General features: G+C 35.4%; 1 protein-coding gene across 2 annotated transcripts in view; it reads right to left on the reverse strand.

The window, feature by feature from the left end:
* Positions 1-22,230, reverse strand: part of CSNK1G1 (casein kinase 1 gamma 1) — a 149,540-nt gene that overhangs the window by 81,378 nt on the left and 45,932 nt on the right. For both annotated transcript variants that reach the window (XM_082850723.1, XM_082850722.1), the window contains exon 2: positions 21,181-21,580. In XM_082850723.1, the coding sequence (XP_082706849.1) occupies positions 21,181-21,361 (181 nt within the window). In that variant the 5' untranslated portion in view covers positions 21,362-21,580. The remainder of the gene's footprint in view (positions 1-21,180; positions 21,581-22,230) is intronic.

Raw genomic sequence — 22,230 nt, forward strand, 5'->3', positions numbered from 1 at the left:
CAGAAGATAAACAAAATTGATAAACCTTTAGCCAGACTCATCAAGAAAAAGAGGAAGAGGACTCAAATCAACAAAATTAGAAATGAAAAAGGAGAAGTTACAACAGACACCGCAGAAATACAAAGAATCCTAAGAGACTATTACAAGCAACTCTATGCCAATAAAATGGACAAGCTGGAAGAAATAGACAAACTCATAGACAGGTATAACCTTCCAAGACTGAACCAGGAAGAAATGGAAAATATGAACAGACCAATCACAAGGAATGAAATCGATACTGTGATTAATAATCTTCCAAAAAGCAAAAGTCCAGGACCAAATGGCTTCACAGGTGAATTCTATCAAACATTTAGACAAGAGCTAACACCCATCCTTTTCAAACTCTTCCAAAATATTGCAGAGGAAGGAACACTCCCAAACTCATTCTATGAGGCCACCATCACCCTGATACCAAAACCAGACAAAGATACTACAAAAAAAGAAAATTACAGACGAATATCACTGATGAATATAGATGCAGAAATCCTCAACAAAATACTAGCAAACAGAATCCAACAACACATTAAAAGGATCATACACCATGATCAAGTGGGATTTATCCCAGGGCTGCAAGGATTCTTCAATATATGCAAATCAATCAATGTGATACAACATATTAACAAATTGAAGGATAAAAACCATATGATAATCTCTATAGATGCAGAAAAAGCTTTTGACAAATTCAACACCCATTTATGATAAAAACTCTCCAGAAAGTGGGCACAGAGGGAACCTACCTCAAAATAATAAAGGCCGGGGCTTCCCTGGTGGCGCAGTGGTTGGGAGTCCGCCTGCCGATGCAGGGGACACGGGTTCGTGCCCCGGTCTGGGAGGATCCCACATGCCGCGGAGCGGCTGGGCCCGTGAGCCATGGCCGCTGAGCCTGCGCGTCCGGAGCCTGTGCTCCGCAACGGGAGAGGCCACAACAGTGAGAGGCCCGCATAATGCAAAAAAAATAATAATAATAATAATAATAATAATAAAGGCCATATACGACAAACCCACAGAAAACATCATTCTCAATGGTAAAAAACTGAAAGCATTTCCTCTAAGATCAGGAACAAGGCAGGGATGTCCACTCTCACCACTATTATTCAACATAGTTTTGAAAGTCCTAGCCACAGCAATCAGAGAAGAAAATAGAAATAAAAAGGAATGCAAATTGGAAAAGAAGAAGTAAAACTGTCACTGTTTGCAGATAACATGATACTATATATACAGAATTGTAAAGATGCCACCAGAAAACTACTAGAACTCATCAGTGAATTTGGTAGAGTTGCTGGATATAACATTAATGCACAGAAATCTCTGGCATTCCTATACACTAATGATGAAAAATCTGAAAGAGAAATTAAGGAAACACTCCCATTTACCACTGCAACAAAAAGAATAAAATACCTAGGAATAAACCTACCTAGGGAGACAAAAGAACTGTATACAGAAAACTGTAAGACACTGATGAAAGAAATTAAAGATGATACCAACAGATGGAGAGATATACCATGTTCTTGGATTGGAAGAATCAATATTGTGAAAATGACTATACTACCCAAAGCAATCTACAGATTCAATGCAATCCCTATCAAATTACCAACAGCATTTTTTACAGAACTAGAACAAAAAATCTTAAAATTTGTATGGAGAAACAAAAGACCCCGAATAGCCAAAGCAGTCTTGAGGGAAAAAAACGGAGCTGGAGGAATCAGACTCCCTGACTTCAAACCATACTACAAACCTACAGTAATCAAGACAATATGGTACTGGCACAAAAACAGAAATACAGATCAGTGGAACAGGATAGAAAGCCCAGAGATAAACCCACACACCTATGGTCAATTAATCTATGACAAAGGAGGCAAGGATATACAATGGAGAAAAGACAGTCTCTTCAGTAAGTGGTGCTGGGAAAACTGGACAGCTACATGTAAAAAATGAAATTAAAACATCCCCTAATACTATACATAAAAATAAACTCAAAATGGATTAGAGACCTAAATGTAACACTGGACATTATAAAACTCTTAGAGGAAAACATAGGCAGAACACTCTTTGACACAAATCACAGCAAGATCTTTTTTCATCCACCTCCTAGAGTAATGGAAATAAAAACAAAAATAAACAAATGGGACCTACTGAAACTTAAAAGCTTTTTGCACAGCAAAGGAAACATAAACAAGACGAGCGGCAACCCTCAGAATGGGAGAAAATATTTGCAAATGAATCAATGGACAAAGAATTAATCTCCAAAATATATAAACAGCTCATGCAGCTCAATATTAAAAAACCAAACAACCCAATCCAAAAATGGGCAAAAGACCTAACAGACATTTCTCCAAGGAAGACATACAGATGGCCAAGAAGCACATGAAAAGCTGCTCAACATCACTATTAGTGAAATGCAAATCAAAAGTACAATGACGTATCACCTCATACCAGTTAGAATGGGCATCATCAGAAAATCTACAAACAACAAATATTGGAGAGGGTGTGGAGAAAAGGGAACCCTCTTGCACTGTTGGTGGGAATGTAAATTGATACAGCCACTATGGAGAACAGTATAGAGGTTCCTTAAAAAACTAAAAATAGAATTACCATATGACCCAGCAATCCCACTACTGGGCATATACCCAGAGAAAACCATAATTCAAAAAGACACATGCACCCCAATGTCCACTGTAGCACTATTTACAATAGCCAGGTCATGGAAGCAACCTAAATGCCCATCGACAGACGAATGGATAAAGAAGATGTGGTACGTATATACAATGGAATATTACTCAGCCATAAAAAGGAATGAAATTGGGTCATTTGTAGAGACGTGGATGCATCTAGAGACTGTCATACAGAGTGAAGTAAGTCAGAAAGAGAAAAACAAATATCGTATTATTAATGTGTATATGTGGAACTAGAAAAATGGTACAGATGAACCAGTTTGTAGGTCAGAAATTGAGACACAGATGAAGAGAACAAACATATGGACACCAAGGGGGGAAAGCGGAGGCAGGGGTGGTGGTGGTGGTGGGATGAAGTGGGAGATTGGGATTGACATGTATACACTAATATGTATAAAATGGATAACTAATAAGAACCTGCTGTATAAAAAAATAAAGAAAATAAAATTCAAAAAAAAATCAAACAAAAACCAAGAAACCACTTCTATGTAACTCAGATTGTTTACCATGTCTATTTAAGGCAAAGAGGCTGGCCTACTGCCTTTACCACCCAGATAGCATCTCTTTAAGTAGGCAGCATGATCAAGGGTAAGAAGATAATAAACACTACAACTTTAAAGAAAGAAGCCAGAGGGTTTTTTAATTTTTACTAACTTAATTCTACTAGTTTATTAGTACACTATGCAGAAAGAGTTCCCAAATGGTTAGTAGTTAACAGCAATGATAATTGTTTCTTGTGCGAAGTTTTTTGAAGGGATTACTTATCAATACCAGTAAGTAGTTTATTATAAAAAATCTTATTAAATCTTCCTTAACACCACTGGTAATGGTATAGAGCATGTTTACTATTAATATGTAAGACATATCTGTTTTAGACAATGTTAAAATGTTTTCTAAACTGCAGAACATGATCGATTAGTGGAGTGTGAAATAAATACAGTGGGTCCTGACCAATACATTCTTTAAAGAAAAGTAGTATAAAATTTAAAAGAGTACATGACACTTAGCAAGGTGTATTATTTCATAAAACTTTTGCTTCAGACATACACAATATTAAATTCTGTATATAATGGATCACAATATAGTATGTATTTTTTTAGTGTGAGTCATGGTGAAAAAAATAAAAGCCATTAATAAAAACCTTCTGAAAAGCAATTTCAATTATTTCATTTTGAGATGAAAAGCTTAGGTCAGACAACTAGTTACTATGACTTTCCTAAACTGTTAAACATAATAGTCTATTCTGAATAATCTGTTAGAAAAATCCTCATTTTCAGCTGAAAGTCTGGAGTGAGACTGATCAGAGTGAGGTAGAAGAGGGTGGATGATGTCATTGATAAATGAGGCCAAAGAAGGACCTGTACTCCATTTCAAGAGGGTGACCTATGAAGTACTTACAGAGGCGATGCTTTAAGCAAGTGTGTAAAACTTTCTACATTATAGTGGTGAGGGGGAAAAAAAAAACAAAGCTGGAATGAATCACTCCAGAAAGCATGATACTCTACAGCAGAAAAATAACGAAGTACTTTAGTTTTTAAAAATTTTATTATGCAAAATCTCACTTATACAATGATTCCCCGATATAACCTCACCCAATTTCAATAACGAAATGATTTTGAAACAAATCCCAGAGGTTATGTTATTTCATCAGTAAATATTTCATAACAGATCTTTAATAGATTTGAAGTATTCTTTAGAGCAGATGGATTACTTGCTATTTGAAGACCTGCCACATAAATGTGAAAAATTAAAAGACCAAATGGAGATCTGCGGATACTGAAAAAGTTACAGTACCTAGTCGACATTTCAGCCATTCAGGAAGAAAAGTCCAAATGGTCCTTTGAAAAGCAAAAGGGTTGAAAGTGAAAAAAGCACAATTATGAACACAGTTAAAGGTAAAACAATTGATTCTAGAAGAACTAAAACTATGGACTGTCAATGACTTGAACCTGATCATCAGGCCAAAATGGTCCAATATTTCATTAATATTTTCCTGCCAAGAAGAATATGACCTCCATTCTAAATGATAATGCAAGTTTTAAGAGGAAAGAAATATATTAATGAAGTTGCAGGAGTAGAAAAGTATGCACGTTTAAAATTAGGCATTCAACTAATGTACAAATTAGAGAAGCCACAGTATCTGAAAACTTCACAAATCCCAGTGATGCACTTATGTCCATTTCTTTCTCATTGTAATGAAGGTACTTACATTAAAAGCAATGCTAACTTACTGTTAATTATTTGGACAATTTCCTGGAGTCTGGCATATAATTTTTCAGCTTTGTTTAGAGCCAGTGATTGTGAAGTAGCTCCTCCTGAGGAACAGTGGAAAGCTGTGTGAGGGCCACTAACACATGCTGTTAACATCTAAAACCAAATTTTAATCCTCTTGCACAAATGATATCCCCTAAATCTTTCTTACATTTATTCTTCTTTTTAATTGAGGCATAATTAACATGAAGTAAAGTGCACACATGTAAAATGTATAATTCAGTGAACTTTCACATATCCATATATATACCTATGTAACCATCCAGGGAGAGAACATTTTCAGCTCTCCAATAGGCTTTCTTGTGCCTATTCCAAATCAGTAATCCTCATTTACCACTACCTAAAGTTACCTGTTCTGTTTAATTGCAAGAAATTAGTTTTGCCTATTTTGAACATCTGTTAATGGAAATATACAGTAACCACTCTTTTGTGTCTGGCTTCTTTTGCCCAACACTATGTCTGAGGTTCATCCATTTTGTTGCATGTATTAATAGCTCATTCTTTTCCTTTTTTTAAAAAAAAAATTGGGGGAGTAGTTCATGTTTATTAGTTTGCATAATGACTTAGATGTTCAGTTTGAACATTCTCGAACACAATTTTTTGGTGCACATAGATATGCATTTTCCTGGGCACATACCCTGCGTCATAGAGTATTCACATGTAGAAATAACTAAAATGTCCATCATCTGATAAACAGATAAAACAAAATGTGGTATATCCATACAATGCACGAAGAAGTGACCTGACTCCAATGAAGTGATCCACAATAAGAAAGCGCAAGGCTTCCTACGTCAGAGGACCATGTTGTTAGTAATAAAAAAATAAATAAAGGTCTCAGTGTGTCCAAGTCTTTTCTTTTTGAGGAGGGACAACAAAATTGTCAAATCCACTTTGCATTCCATCTAGTAGCATATTGGGCCATAAAAGACAGTCCTCCTCAGAAAGAAGTCTTTGGGAAGTGTAAGTTGAGCTGATATCATAAACTACTCTCACTGGCCACCAAGGACAACCAGGGCAAAAAGGTAGTCACCCTATTCAGGATTACCTTTCCTCATTTTTTAGTCTTATTTTGGAACTGCTGTTTCTTCCTCCACAACAAAACTTTAATATCTTAAGCTAAGCATTAAGAAGCTACCAACTTAATTTCACTCACAATAGCCAAGAGGTGGAAGCAACCCAAATGTTCATCAATGGATGAATGGAGAATGGATGGATAAAAAAAGTGTGGTATATACATACAACAGAATATTATTCAGCCTTAAAAAGAAATTCTGTCATGTGCTACAATGTTGGTGAACCCTGAAGACATTACGCTAAAGAAATAAGCCAGTCACCAAAAGGCAAATACTATATAATTCCACTTCAATGAGGCATCTAAAGTAGTCAAATTCATAGAACAGAAAGTAGAATGGTGGTTACCAGGGGCTGTAGGGAGAGGGAAAAGGGGATTCTGTTTAATGGGTATAGAGTTTCAGTTGGGGAAGATGAAAAAAAGTTCTGGAGATCTGTTTCACAACAATATGAATATACTAAACCCTACTAAACTGTACACTTAAAAATCGTCAAGATGGTAAATGTTGTGTTGTTAAAAAAATGAATTTGGGCATCCCTTTCAGACCCACAAATGCCATTTCTAGGAAAATAAGAAATTGCAAGACCTACCTGGTCAGTAATAATAACTACTGTCATTTTGAGCAGGGTCACTCGAAATTTGTAATGGGAGAACATGGTCTTTGGAGAGACCACATCAAGATATAACAATAAATGGGTTTGTACTTGAGAAGAAGAAGAAGAAACTAACTTAATTCCAAATAAAGTATAAGTAACTGAAAGCTTAATTCAATGGACTTGCTAAACTCTAATTTGTAGAATTTAGGCAATGTAGTATTTTTTAGTAAAACTTTTGCTGCTTTAGGGGCTGGAACTGAAAGGTTCTTAACCTACAACCATCAGATTCTCATTTAAAGTCAAAAAATCTTTCCATGTGGGTAATAAGAATAAACATCAAAGCAGCACTATCTGTACTGAAAACTGCATTTCTTTAGATTACCTTAAAAACCTTGCAGGAAAAAAAAAATCTCTCTTGGTTATTAAAGTGATTATGAAGCAGTGAAACAGATATGTATAATAATACAAAATCATGATTTACAAAGTATAACTTAAGACTGACCACAAATGAAATAACAGTTTTATCTCTAATCAATAATTTATTGAAAAATTTAAAAATGTTCAAAATGTGATGAGATTTGAAACTTTCCCTAGTTTAATTCTAAATATAGTTTCGCAAGAGGGAAAAATCATTTCAACCTATACTAAGTGATTACACTACTTAATTCTAACATGAAGTTACATAATCATATTTGTAAGTCTGCATATTAATTTTGACTAAGCCTATGTACATTTTTTGGTAACGGCTTTTGAGATGTAATTCACATAGCATACAATTTACCCATTTAAAGTGTACAATTCACTGGGTTTTAGTATGTTCTCAGAATCATGCAACTGTCACATCAATTTTAGAATATTTCTATCACCTCAAACCCCCCCCCAAAATAAAATAAACCCCATACTCTTTAGCTATTACCCACCCATCAGTCGTCCTGTCCCTCTCTCACCTCTAAACACCAGTCCTTAAGCAACCACGAATCTACTTTCTGTCTCAATAGTTTCTGTGAGTCAATAGATTCATCTATTACGTATATTTCATACAAATGGAATCACATAATATGTGGTCTTTTTTAACTGGCTTCTCTCATTTAGCATAATGTTCATCAATAGCATGTATTTTTATTCCTGGATTCATTTGTTCATTCATGGCCAAATAATACCACATTTTGTTTATCTATTAATCAAGTGGTGGACATTTGGTTTATTTCTACCTTTTAGCTATGAAAAATACCACTATGAACATTCACGTATAGGTTTTTGTGTGAATAATGTTTTCACTTCTCTTGGGTATGTGCCTAAGAGTGGAACTGCAGGAAGAAAGGTAACTCTTATGTTTAACATTCTGAGGAACTGCAAAACTGTTTTCCAAAGTGGCTGTACCATTTTACATACCCTTCAGCAGCATGTGAGGTCTCTAATTTCTGCACATCCTCACCAGTCAACACTTATTATCTGTTTGATTCCAGCCACCCTAGTAGGTATCATGTGGGATCTCACTGTGATTTTGATTTGCATTTCCCCAATGACTACTGATGTTGAGCATCATTTCATGTGCTTAATGGCCATTCCTATGTCATCTCTGGAGAAAGGTCTATTCAAATCCTTTGCCCATTTAAAAATCGGGTTATTTGGGGATTTCCTTGGCGGTTCACTGGTTAAGAATCCTTGCTTCCACTGCAGGGGGCACAGGTTCAATCCCTGGTTGGGGAGCTAAGATCCCGCATACCACGCGGTGCGGCCAAAAAAAAGAATAAAAGTAAAATCGGGTTATTTGTCATTTTATTGTTAAGGTCTAAGAGTTCTTCATATACCTGAAATACTAGTCCCTTATTAGATATGATTTGTAAATATTTTCTCCCATTATATGGATTGTTGTTTTACTTTTTTTCAGGACGTCCTTTGCAGCACAAAAAATTTCATTTTGATGAAATCCAATTTATCTATTTTTTCTTTTGCTATTTGTGCTTTTGGTGTCATATCTAAGAGTCCACTGCCAAATCTGAGGACCTGAAGATTTACCCTTATCTTTTCTTCTAAGAGTTTTACAGTTTGGGCTATTATTACATTTAGTTCTTCGACACATTTTGGGTTAACTTTTGTATAGTATGAGGTAAAGGTTCAAATTCAATCTTTTGTACGTGAACATCCAGTTCTCCTAGCACCATTTGTTGAAGAAATTATCCTCTCCCCACTGAATAGTCTTGACACACTAGTAGAAAAGCAACGGACCATAGATTCATATCTGGATTCTCAATTCTATTCCATTGACCTATATGTCTATTCTAATGCCAGTACCACAGTGTCCTGATTACTGTTGCTTTGTAGTAAGCTTTAAAATCAAAAAGTGAGAGTCATCACTTTGTTCTTCTTTTTCAATATTGTTTTGGTTCTTCTGGGTCCCTTGCAACTCCACATGAATTTTAGGATCAGCTTGTCAATTTATGCAAAAAAGCCAGCTGGGATTCTAACAGGGGTTGTGTTGAATCTGTAAATCAATTTGGGGAGTACTACATCTTAACAATATTAAGTCTGATCCCTGAATGTGAATGTTTTTCCAGGTATTTAGGTCTTCTTCTTCTTTTTTTTTTTTAATTTACAATGCTGTGTTTCATTTCTGCTGTATAGCAAAGTTACTCAGTTTTATATATATATATATATATACACACACACACACACACACACACACACATATATATATATTTTTTATATTCTTTTCCATTATGGTTTATCACAGGATATTGAATATAGTTCCCTGTGCTATACAGTAGGACCTTGTTATTTATCTAGGTCTTCTTTAATTCCTTTCCAAAATGTTTTGTGGTTTTCAGAGTATAAATTTTACAGTCATTTTGTTAAATTTATTCTCTTTTGATACTATTGTAAATGAAACTGCTTTCTTAATTTCATTTTTGGATTAAACATAGATACTTTTGCATAATAATGATTCAGACCTCTTCTTTCATTATCCATTCTCAGAAGCATACTGCCTTTTTTTTTTTTTTTTTTGGCCAAGCCGTGCAGTTGCAGGATCTTAGTTCCCTGATTAGGGATCGAACCTTGGCCCCTGGCAGTGGAAGTGTGGACTCCTAACCATTGGACCGCCAGGGAATTCCCCATACTGTCTTTTAATTAGAAAAATATTAATATCTCTTAAACCTCAAGTAGGGAATTCTTTTATATAAATAAATTTTTCAGAAAAGTGAAGTGACACTCTTTCAATTAAAGTTAAAAAGTAAAATCATTTACAATGGAAATGTTTCTAAAGCTTCATGTTTCATAAAGAGAGTATCGGGTGTTCACTCTAGCAGCATACTATTTACTAAAATTGATAGAGATTAGCGTGCCCCCCACCCCCGTGCAAGGATGACATGCAAATTCATGAAGCATTACATTTTTTTACAAACTTAAAGTTATGAAATAAATAAGTCACAGGGGATGCTATGTACAGCATGATGACTAAAGTTAATAATACTGTACTGTGTTAATAATAATGTTAATAATATCTGAAAGTTACTAAGAGAGGAAATCTTACAAGTTCTCATCATAAGAAAAATAAATTTTGTAAATATGTGCGGGGATGGATGTTAACTAGACTTACTGTGGTGATCATTTTGCAATATATACAAATAATGAATCATCATGTGTACACCTGAAACTAATATAATGTTATATGTCAATTGCACCTCAATAAAAACGTTTCCATGAATATCTGATTTTTTTTCCTTGATGAATCTACTCAAGATGAGTAATAATTATATTACCCCACTTGAGCAAACACCCTTAGGGGTTAATCCAGTATATAAGGCTATTCTACCCAGACTGTTCTGCTCTGTGACTTTGTTACCTCCCTTGCTATCAGTCTATCAGTGATCACTTCTTGATATATGTAATTCCCTCTTCCTTCTGTGTTTGTACTCTATGGAAGATTAAGAAAACTAATAAGCTTGTTAGAAATGCATATAGAATAAGAACACAAAGGCTTTAAGAAAAAGACTGAAGGTCTGAAGCACAGGAACTTCTGGGTACACAGATCCTAAGATATCTATTTTGACTGCTAAGAAATTTTTTATTTTTATTGTTGTTTTGGTTTGCTAGTCCTCAGCTTTGATGCAGAGAGCTGGAGCTTATTAAGAAAAATGAGACCATGTACAGTTTTACTATAACATGGATAAAAATTTCAACAAATGTAATTTATAATTCTAATTTACATTACTGTTAATTTATATTCTACATAAATTTTTGTGAAAAAATGCTACATTTAGCCTTGTCTATTCTGAAATATGAGTATTTTAGAGTATAATAAAACTGTAGAAAAATAATTACACTTTCATCACTGATGTGTAAATTTTCTGCTCTATATAAAACTAATTTATCTAGCAAGCTAGAGAGAATAATGTGTTATAGTTCTAATAATAACCTATCTTCATGAACATGTTTATTGTGTTATTTACTTATAATAATAATAAAAGCTAGAAGAAAACGAAGCCCAATTATATAGTAACGGTTGTGGTAATCCACTTGAAGAAACAGAATAGCCATTAAACTTATAATTACGAAAGTCACATATAGGAATTTAGTAAATAAAAAAGGCAGAATCTCAAAGCACAGCCAACTTCGTTTATACCAAAGTACATATATATGTATATGCATGTATATATAAACATATATACATTTACACACAACTAAACAAAGAGCTGCTCTAATTTTCTGTAATGTTACAATTCTGTCTACAAAAACAAAATCCAAACAAACAGAAACAAAACAAGCTTCATGAATTGGAATTACCATTAACTTCTCTATAGGCTAGGTGCTCAAAACCAAACAATCTAATTATTATTTAGATTACTCTATCTCTGAAGTAGTTTATAACATAAAGTAGAAAAAGGAACATGACAATCTCAAAAAAGAAATGTTAACTTTTAGTTTCACAGCACAGACATTAGCCTAAACTACCTACAAGAGCCCTTTAATCAAAGAAACACTTAGAATTACTTAAATCACAAGGCATTTACTGTTTCAGCTTTCTATCATCCAGACAAACTGGAGAACTCCCCTATTATCCTTTAATATCAGCACCACTAGATAAAACAAGACTGCTCTGTGTTTTTTAACAGTACAGAAAAATGATACCTTTTGTGGGAAGGGGCAGTGAGATCAGAAGTTCTAATTAATTTATGATCTCTGCGGAGGGGCGGGGTACAGGGGTGGAAAACATGACATGCAATTCCTTCCAAGTTTGTTTTGTTTGTGCTTTTTTTTTTTAACTGCCTACATGACAAAGTCCAAATCTGTATCATGGCCCACAGCTAGTCAAGAACAGACTGCTCACATCTCTACCCTCACTTCCCACTGTACCTTAGTCAAATAAAAAGCTAAGGGTAGAATAAAGAACAGTGTTTATAATCTCCTCCACTTTGATTTTACTCTAAATTTAAAATCTATACTTTGCAAAATTAAAAATAATTAAAAATTTATTAATCAATTAGCCAAAGTTTTCCCTCCTTACCTCCCAGAAAATCCCTGAAGATTAAAGTTGGTTCAACATAGAAACTAGATAGTGATACTTAGAGAAAAGATTATTGGCTATCATTTTTATACTTTATATTTCTTTTCTTGGTAATAGGTATAATTATACTGAATGTAAATGATTATAACCTTTGGAATTTAAAATTACTTCTTATGTCCTTTTAAACCTTTTTTTTCCCCCAGCATGTAGTATTTCAACTGCACACTTAACCAATAAGTAGGGAAACTACATGGTATATAATAGAAATATCTGTCTGGGATGTCCCAGACCTGGGCTCTAGTTCCAACTCTGTGGCAAGCTAGTTTATTTTACCTTGACTAAGTTGTTTAATTTCTAATTTCTTTCATTTTTAAAATGATGAAGTTTGGACTAGACAATGCCGACGTTCCTTAGAGGTCCAAAACTTAAGAAAGATCTTATCTATTAAATCATTCTAAGTTACCATGAGCTTTTTGGGGGTAAATCCCACTCCTGTCTCATAGTAAACTCAGAGCCAACTTTTTCATATAAGTGTCGCCAATCTAGTTGTCAGACTTGAAACTGTAGAGTAGGATTCTTGAATCATGGTCAAGTCTTTTGTTCAAGTCACTGCTTTTTCAAAAAATTTAATGTTGAATCTTGATTCTGTTAACCAGTCACTATATTAGCTGTCCCACCTCAAGCACTGTATTATGTGAGGATTTCATTACTATGTCCTTCAAAGATCTCCATCCAATTCACGGTTGAACTGAATGGAATCAAAATACAGAGCTCTACTGTTCAGCATCAGTGATGACAATGATCCGATTCTCTTTGGTGAGGTGGTTAAAACAACTACAAATCTCAACTATCTTCTCAGCCAACTCATATTTCTAAATGTCTTACTGGACTATCACAAAAGTCTGTCAAACAAATGCCTTGCTGAATAAAAATATATGATACATAGAGACATCTGGTTTAACATGGCAGAGAAAATGTAGGCATTTCACTCTATTCCTTTCCAAAAGCCCAATGAAATGACAAAAGGAAGAAGACAGAACAAGTAAAATAGGTGGGAAAAAAGCAGACTATAGATGTCAACATTTTGGAAGATGGGCTCCATTTGCTTTGGTAAGAGCTTTGCCATTTTCTGGAAAAGTATGGCCATAAGTTCAGACAGTTTTCTCCTTAGGATGCATGATCATCACATAAATATTGAGTCTGAACTCTCTTCATAATTAAATCCTTAATCGTCCTAGTTTTGTACTCCTGCTGAACAATTCCAAACTGGTTTAGCAATCCTGAAAATTTTACTGTTAAGTTCTCCTGATTAACTAGCCAAGATGTCAATGCATAATCCTGCAAGTTATCATATCTGTGATACTTCTAAAGTTACCATATTAACATGACACAGTCTGTGCATCAGCGAATGTGGTTAAAACTATTTGCTCCTACCATTTTTTGGTGGATTATGCTACTGGCAAAAAGAATTCTTCCTCAACATCTGTTAAAGCTGTTTAACCTCAGCAAACTGTGCTTGAGTTAGAACCAACAGGATGCAATTCCAAAAGAAATTTAAACTACAATACTATTAGGAACAATAACTTTACATTCATTTGTAGTTTTCCAAGAAAGTTAAAATACATTATTTCTGGGATCATAATTTAAATTGAATCCCTCCACAGCATACTGCAGAAAACAAATGATATAATTCGTTACATATCTATGAAGCAGGAACCTAAGTATCCCCTTCTGAGGGGGAGAAAAATATGTTTTATCAGTCTTACAACTTACTACAACACATAAACAAATGTACACACATACATATCTCCAAAGAGGTATAAAGTACATGGGACAAAATATTAACAACTGGTAAATCTAGGTGTTATTATGGATCCTCACCATCCCATCCATTTTAGTTTTTTGTAAAATTTTGAAATTTTTCTTCATACAAGTTGGAAAAAAATAAAACAAAAATTTAAACAATGTTTTGTATTATGTATACAAACCAAGTGCTCACTATCTGTCAATCACTGTTTTAGGTGATTATATGCATTATCTAAATTTTATCTCTACAACAAATCTGTAAGATAGATATTATTATTACCCTCCTCTTACGGAGGAAAAAAAATGAAACTTGGAGAGGAAATCTGACTCAGGGCTCTTACTTTTAACCACTTGAGGCAGAAAGTAATGACACGACTTCTAAAACTTGTTTTTAGTTTGTTCCATCCACAGACCCCAACATTTGCAAATTTATAGGGAAACTTTAACAATGTTATAAAAGCACAATACAGTAGCCCCTTACTCTCTGTGGAGGACTGGTTCCAGGACCCCCATGGATACCAAAGTCTGTGGCTGTGGACGCTCAAGGTCCCTTTACAAAATGGCATATTATTTGCATATAACCTAGGAACATCCTCTGTATACTAGATCTACATCTCTAGATTACTTATAACACCTAGTACAGTGTAAATACTAGGTAAATAATTATAAATACAATGTAAATCCTATGTGAAGAGTCACCTGTAATAGGGCAAATTTAAGTTTTGCTTTTTGGAACTTTATGGGACTATTTTTCCCCAGAGTGTTTTCCACCCCTGGTTGCTTGAACCCAGAGGTGAAGAACCTGTGGATATGGAGGGCCAACTTTGTATCAGTTTTTTTGTTTTGCTGACTGGCTTGATTTTTGGCTGATATAGATTGAGTTTCATTTGTTCAAAATGCTAAGATTTCCTATGAAACTATTAATAAAAAAGTAAACATTTGATTTTACAATGCTTTCACTTTCAACTAGAAAAGAAACACTTTTAAATCTTATTTTATCTTAAGCCTATATTCTTTCAGATGAATGCTTTTCAAAAAATTTTAACACAACAGACCCATACCTTTTAAACAAAATCTTGCTGAAAACTCAATATAAAGGTAAGAGAGAGTCCTGCCTGCTCACTTTTCCTTTCCCATTCTCTTGAAGTAGGAAATCAAGGGCTCCAAGACTTTGTGGGATGTAATATGAAACCAATTGCTTTATATAATATGCAACTGCAAACTGTTAATTATCACAACTGCCAGAAACAGAACTGGCTGGTAAGAGCTGAAGTTATAAGTCCCAATTTAAGTTCATTAGTGATACTTAAGTAATTCAGATATGGAAAGAACAATATGCAGAGAAGTTGTCATGTACACTCTACTTTAGTCATAGAAATAAGTGTCTTATTTTAGAAGGAAGGGAGGAATGTGTCACAGGACAAGCTGATACCCTTACACAATTTACCTTTGTCAGAAACATCCTTCTGTTCTAATGTACTTTTACATATTTCACCAGATACCAAAGATGGAATAGAATAAAAAGGTCAATTCTTTGTGCCTCCATTTTCTTACGTGTAAGTAAAAACATTCTCTAACAAGATACTATTTCACAAAGACAGTATAAAAATTATTAAAATTTATATGCAAGATTGTTTAGTCTAAATGGTCTCCCATAAACATAGGCACATACTTGTTAGGATATGAAATCACCTATCTACTTATTCTTGCAACTAAGAAGGAAAAAAAGCTGTTATTTGTAGACTAGGGATACATATTTTCTAAATTCTGGAGGAATAGAATCATTTTTATCTTAATGTTTACATGATTCTTTCCAGGCCTGATTCAGGAGACTCAAAACTTTAATTAAAAAAAAAAAAAAAGGAAAAAAAAAAAAAAAGGGCTTCCCTGGTGGCGCAGTGGTTGAGAGTCTGCCTGCTGATGCAGGGGACACGGGTTCGTGCCCCGGTCCGGGAAGATCCCACATGCCGCGGAGTGGCTGCGCCTGTGAGCCATGGCTGCTGAGCCTGAGCGTCCGGAGCCTGCTGCTCCGCAGCGGGAGAGGCCACAGCGGTGAGAAATAAAAAACAACCTGCAGATCTGTTTCCACTCCATTGTGTCCTCCTACCTTTTATCCACGATCATCCTTCATCAATCTTCCTTTCTCAAATCTTCAAAATTCCCCTTTCTATTGAGGCAATATACATAGGTAAGATGCCACAGAAATAATCTTTCCATTGAAAAATATGCAAAGGCCACAAACAAGCAACTCTTAAAAGAAGAAATATAAATAAATGTGTAAAGATGTTTAACTTCACCCATGAACACATACACATTTAACAAGATACCATTTTCCCCTATCAGACTAGCATAGATGAAAAGATTCTCGATAATGTTCAAGGTTTTTGAAGGAGAAACACAAACACAACACACACACACACACACACACACACACACACACACACACACACACACACACACACAGGCTCACACAGAAAGTAAAGGAAAACCATCTTTCTGGAGGGCAAATTGACAATGTGTAAGAAAATCACAAATATGTATGTATCTTTGACACAGAAAGTACACTTCCAGGATTTATCCTAAGAAAATAATCAACCAAGCTTAGACTACTACAAGGATGTATTTATTACAAGTATCTACAAGGATGTTCAGATAGTATTACTTATAATTAAAAAACAGAAATAATTTATATGTGTATTAAGACTAGCTAATAAATTTCTACATACAGACATTAAAAATGATCTATATTTAAGCTGAAACAATAGAAATTCATGCTGTATTAAGTGATAAAAGCAAGTTTACAGCACAGTTTGATTGCATTTCTAAAATATGTCCTGATCCATATTTGTTATTCTGGAAAATTAAATTAATTAAACAAAATTAGTAATTATCTTTGAAGATACTTTTAAGAAAAAATTTTTAAAAATTTTGGGCAACAGCATGTTTTCTTTTTAAAAGCATTCCTTTAAAGGATATGTTTATTGCTATTTTTCCCCTGGTTACAAAATACAGGTATTCATTAAAATAAACGAAGAACAAAAAGGAAGGAAAAAAGGAATCATCTAAGAAATATATAAACAGAAGTAAAAGACCAAAGGCTATAATAATCAGCTTCTCCTGTTTAGCCTTAGGGCACAGGCTGTGCTTAACACCCCACCCCTCTAGAAACTCTTGTCTTGACTTTTCGACTTCTCTACTCTTGAGGTTCTTCCTCTTCCAGCATCCTTTAAATGCACCCTCTTTCTCTCCTCACTCACACAAGGTCCACAAGCATCATATCATCACTGATGATTGCATGCTCATTAACACCTACATGGTAATGATTTCTTAATCCCAGCTGAAGTCTAATTTTTCTAAGTCTCAGAGTCACATTTCTGCATATATGCTACATAATCCTCAAAGTCAATATATTCTCAAAGTCTAACTTACTTGCCTTCCCCATCGCCTACTCTAATCCCATGTTTCCTAGCTCTATTAAAGGTTTCCTCATTCACTTGGTCTTCCCACGCTGGCAAAATAACTGGTAACCAAATCCTGCCTAAGGTCTCCTTCTGAAATTTCTCCCTAATTCATCCCTTCCTCTACATCTCACTGCCATTTTCAGAGCTAAGGCAGGCCTGGCCACTTCTGACCTGGACTACTTAGGGTACCCATTATATGCCATACACAGTAAAAGGAATTAAGAATACGAACAAATATGAGAATATTAATAAAGCAAATTACTACCATCAAGCATATCTTGAGGTAGAGAGATGGAGAAACATGACACAATGTGACAAGTACAATTAGAACAAAAATCCACACGATGTCAACCTCTTTACTATCTGATCTAATCTTATACTGGGAATTATCTTTCTAGAATACAAACCAGATAATGTCACTCTTCTGTTGTAAAACCCTTGATGATTCTACTCCACTGCCTACAGGATAAAGTCCAAATGCTTTAATACCAAGCAAACACTTCACAATCTGCTCCCAACGTATCTAATAGCCTCATCTATTACTCTTCTTTCACTTCACACCCCATAACCCAGCCGTGTATAACTAGTTGTTGCTCTGACAATATGCTAAACAATTTTACAACACATAGTGTTTGTGCATCCTGCTGTTGGACAGTCCTTCTTCCTTGTGCTCGCCAATGAAGTCCCGTACTACTCTCAATCAAACCATGCTCCTCTGTGAAACCTTCATTAACCTTCTCTGCCAGTGTAGTTTTTATACACTCTATTATAATACTTATCACTTTATGTTGTAATTTGTTTTTCTTTTTCTGTCATTAGACTGTGAGATTCTTTTTTTTTATAATATTGTGTTTGTTTCAGGTATACAGCGAACTGATTCAGTTATACATACACATATATATTTTTCAGATTCTTTTCCTTTATAGGTTACTACAAGATATTGACTACAGTTCCCTGTACTATACAGTAGGTCCTTGTTGGTTATCTATTTTATACATAGTGGTGTGTACCTGTCAACCCCATACTCCTTATTTATCTCCCCACCACCTGATACTGTGAGATTCTTAAGTACATCTTGTAATTCTTTGTATCCTTCCCAAGTCTAGCAAGACAGTAAATATTCAAGAAGTGTTTGTTAAATGGATGATGAGGTGGAAACAGATTTACATAGAGCCAAAATACACTAATCATCCCTCGTCTTTTTTGGCTCTCTGTCGGGAATTCTGGAGTCTATTGAAGCAGTAATGCCACTACCTACCACGACCCCCACATACCAGGAACCCAAAGGAGCCCATGTATTTTTTTTCTCCCCTCTTCCTACTCATCTGGCTATCTATCCATCCAGCCCACAAATAACATCAGCAAATAACACAGATAGAATCCCTGCCCTCCAAGGGGCTTATACTGGACTAAGGAGAGACAATTAACAGGTAAACAAATACATAAAATAATGTCAGACAGTGATCAATGCGATGAATAAAACAAAGCAGTTTGATGAGACAGAATGTGGCTAGGGGAGTAATGTGCTATTTTAAATGGAGGTGGGAAAGAAGTCACAGAAGGTTTCTCTGAGAGAGTAACATGAAAGTTGAGGCCCAAGGGATGAAAAGCAACCAGCAAAGCAAAAGTTTGAAGAAAGAATCCTTCAAGCAGAAGGAATTGTAGGTGTAAAAGCTCTGAGGCACAAATGCACTTGGCTATTTGAGGGACAGAAGAGACAGGTAGCTAGAGAAAGAAATGAGTTTGGAGAAGAAAGCACAGCGTTGTAATGGCAGCCTGGGTGGAGGCCTATCTGCTCCTGCCTTGAGTTTGGAATTTCCCAGTTTTCACCTCCTGTTGTCTGCACAATCTTCTACTTCCTAATACCATAGCAAGAGGACAATGGAATGGGGTATACAGCACACCCTGTTGTCAGGAGACATCAAATGATTCTGAAAGTTACTTTTCTGGTTTCTGTTGATAAAAAGTACTCCTAGATACAATGCCCTAACAATAACGGTCCCAGGGCTAATGAAAACCTCATCAGCACACAAGAATAAAACCACTTGAAAAGAGAGACAAGTTCTTTCTACTGACTACAATGCAAGTCAAAATGGGATCCATCATATTCACCCTAGATTCGTTAGAGGAAATAAAACACAACACTTTACCACTCTGAAAATATACATGAGCTATCCTTCTACCTGAATAGATTTTTCCATTCCTGTGTAAACGTCAAGATCGTATAATACAAATCTAGACTTAAGTAATTAAATAAAATACATTTGCAGTTTTCATTGACCAGGATTTTTCTTCATCTTTATAGAAATTAAACAATTTTATGATGTTTTGAGAAAGCATGAATTTATATGCACTATAAACTGCCTCAGTAATTTTGTGGATGTTTGTCATAATCTATTTAATTCAAGTACTACTGTGATGTTAGAGCAAAGTCAATCCATTATATAAATGTATAGTCACAAAAGTAGCTACTAATGCAACTCAGTAGTTGGTAGGAACTCAAGCAGTGTGAAATTACACATCTTACTCCTATTTTCAGTAGCATCTGCTGGCTTTACTAACCAGAACATGAACACATCACTAAATATAAAAGCCTTTCATTATCCTAGTCAGGTCTTAAAATTCCAGGCTCCCAGCCTTCTAGTGGTAAAAATAAATTCATTCTTAGCATCCCTAGATTCAATTCTACACCCAGTGATCTCTGGCTAGTACAGTGATGTTTCCCTGAATCTCTCTATGGGGGGATGAGAGGTAAGATTTTTTCGATCTCCTTTGGGAAAATCATGAGAAGTAGCAGAGGTAATCAAAAATAATCATCTTATACTCCCACGCTCCCACTTCCTCAAAGAGCAAAGCCTCTTAACGATGGGTCTTCATAATACTACATAGTCTCAACAGCTATGAAAAATAAGAAAACACTTTAGCTTAAAAAAGGACCTTGTCACAGTCTGCACCAATACAGATTGGTGACCAACTTCACATATTCACAAGATCCTTCATTTTCTCTTCCCCATTCACCTAGGGAGGGCCATAAAAAGTTTCTAAATACCCAATGTACCTTCTTCCCAATTTCACGTCTTCAAACTGGTTGATTTTATCATTATAAACCATCTCACTCATAAACCAATACCTGAAATAAAAAATCCTTTCCTTGGTTGGGTAATAAAAATTGCAAAGCTTCTCCCTGGAGTTCTAGCTCAATCCTGATGTTGGGACTTCTGGGAAGGAATGCAAACATGGTATCAGTTGGAAAACCTCTCTAAATACTGATGTATCTCCTTGCAGACTAAGTATGGATATTACAGAGTAAGTACTGACTCTTCCCTTACTAAGGGTAGATTCTGAATTAAAACAAGGCCTTAATCCCTTCTCAAAGTGTGGTTCAAGGACCAACAGCATCTTAATCAACTGGGAGTTTGTTAAAAAGACAGTATACAGGGCTCTACTCTCCAACCAACTAAATCAGAATCTTCGTTTTACTGATATCTGTATGTAGATCTCCCTACATCACAAAATCTCAGAACTGGTGGAAAATCTAAAATCCTATCACACACAAAGAGGGATGAACCCTGGATAACAATTATACCTGATAATGACTATAGTCTCCTTCACAAATTCTTCAGTTCTTTTAACAATAGGTCCTCATTATAAGAACTTCTCATAAGATTATAAACTGCTGGTCTTGAAATGCACCAAAGCTTATTATAGCTGCTGTTGTTCTTGTTAGGCTAAGCCAATAATATAACCAAGTTCTTACCTAATCTGAGCTCTCCAAAGTTCCCACACCCTATCTTCTTGCCAACCCTGAAGTTGGGTCCCACCATAAGAACCCCAGAGGATGTTGAGGAGCCAGATGGTCGGGAACAGTGTCCACTCCTTTGTGCCATGGGTTTAGTTGTCCGTTGTCTTTCATCCTTTTCCCTACTAGGATGGTCCATGATCCTACACGACAGAGTCTCTGCACAGGTATCCTTAATTTGTATACCTCTCTTCAATACAAAAGTACGTCCGAATAAACTGGAGTTACAGTAAGGTAAGGAGTTCTTTTGGCACCATGTTTATGTCTCTAATTTATCTCCAGGAGATGAAAAACCATTGATTAGTTCTGGTAGGACACGTAGTCTGTAGGTCTCAAGCATAGGAGGATATTGTGTAACCTAGGTAAAAAATCAAGAAAGCATACAGTTAAAATTATATTTTAAAACAAATTAAGAGTTACCACTAATTAGAATGGACTCTATCCAAAACTGAGCAAAGTGGACAGCTTCCTGAAATGGATTTTGGTTTTACATCCTCCAACAGTTTAGCCATCTGGACTAGTAATTCATCTGGTAACACAGGCTCAGTAGGCTACAGACCAGGGCAGCTAATGGAACACAGAACCCTTTAACATAAAATGCTTTCTTCTAGTGTTGTACATATGACTCAAAAGAAAGCTATTTGTTGGCTTTTTCATCACTGGCTAACAAAGATATGGTGGGGTTCAGCCAAGTTAAATAAACTGAGGCCAATTAAAAGCTCTTCCCCTTAATTTGGACAGAACCTATCAGAAATAAGCTACTCACTACTCACTGTCCCCCTCCTCCATCCCCACCATTTATCAAGCACTGACAGCAATCACGAAATCCAAAACAAGTTACGGATTGACACAGACTACTTCTATGAAGGCCTTTCCAAAACCCTAGTGGTACAAAGTAGTACTAGACTAAAGGTTGGGAAAGCTCAACTTTTGGTCTAGTTTTCACAGTGGGCTGAGTACACAATGACACAGTGCCTGAAGCAGGTCCTTTGCACAACCCCAAAGTGA

Source organism: Leucopleurus acutus (assembly GCF_964270905.1).
Source record: "Leucopleurus acutus genome assembly, chromosome: 1".
NCBI classification, from domain to species: domain Eukaryota; kingdom Metazoa; phylum Chordata; class Mammalia; order Artiodactyla; family Delphinidae; genus Leucopleurus; species Leucopleurus acutus.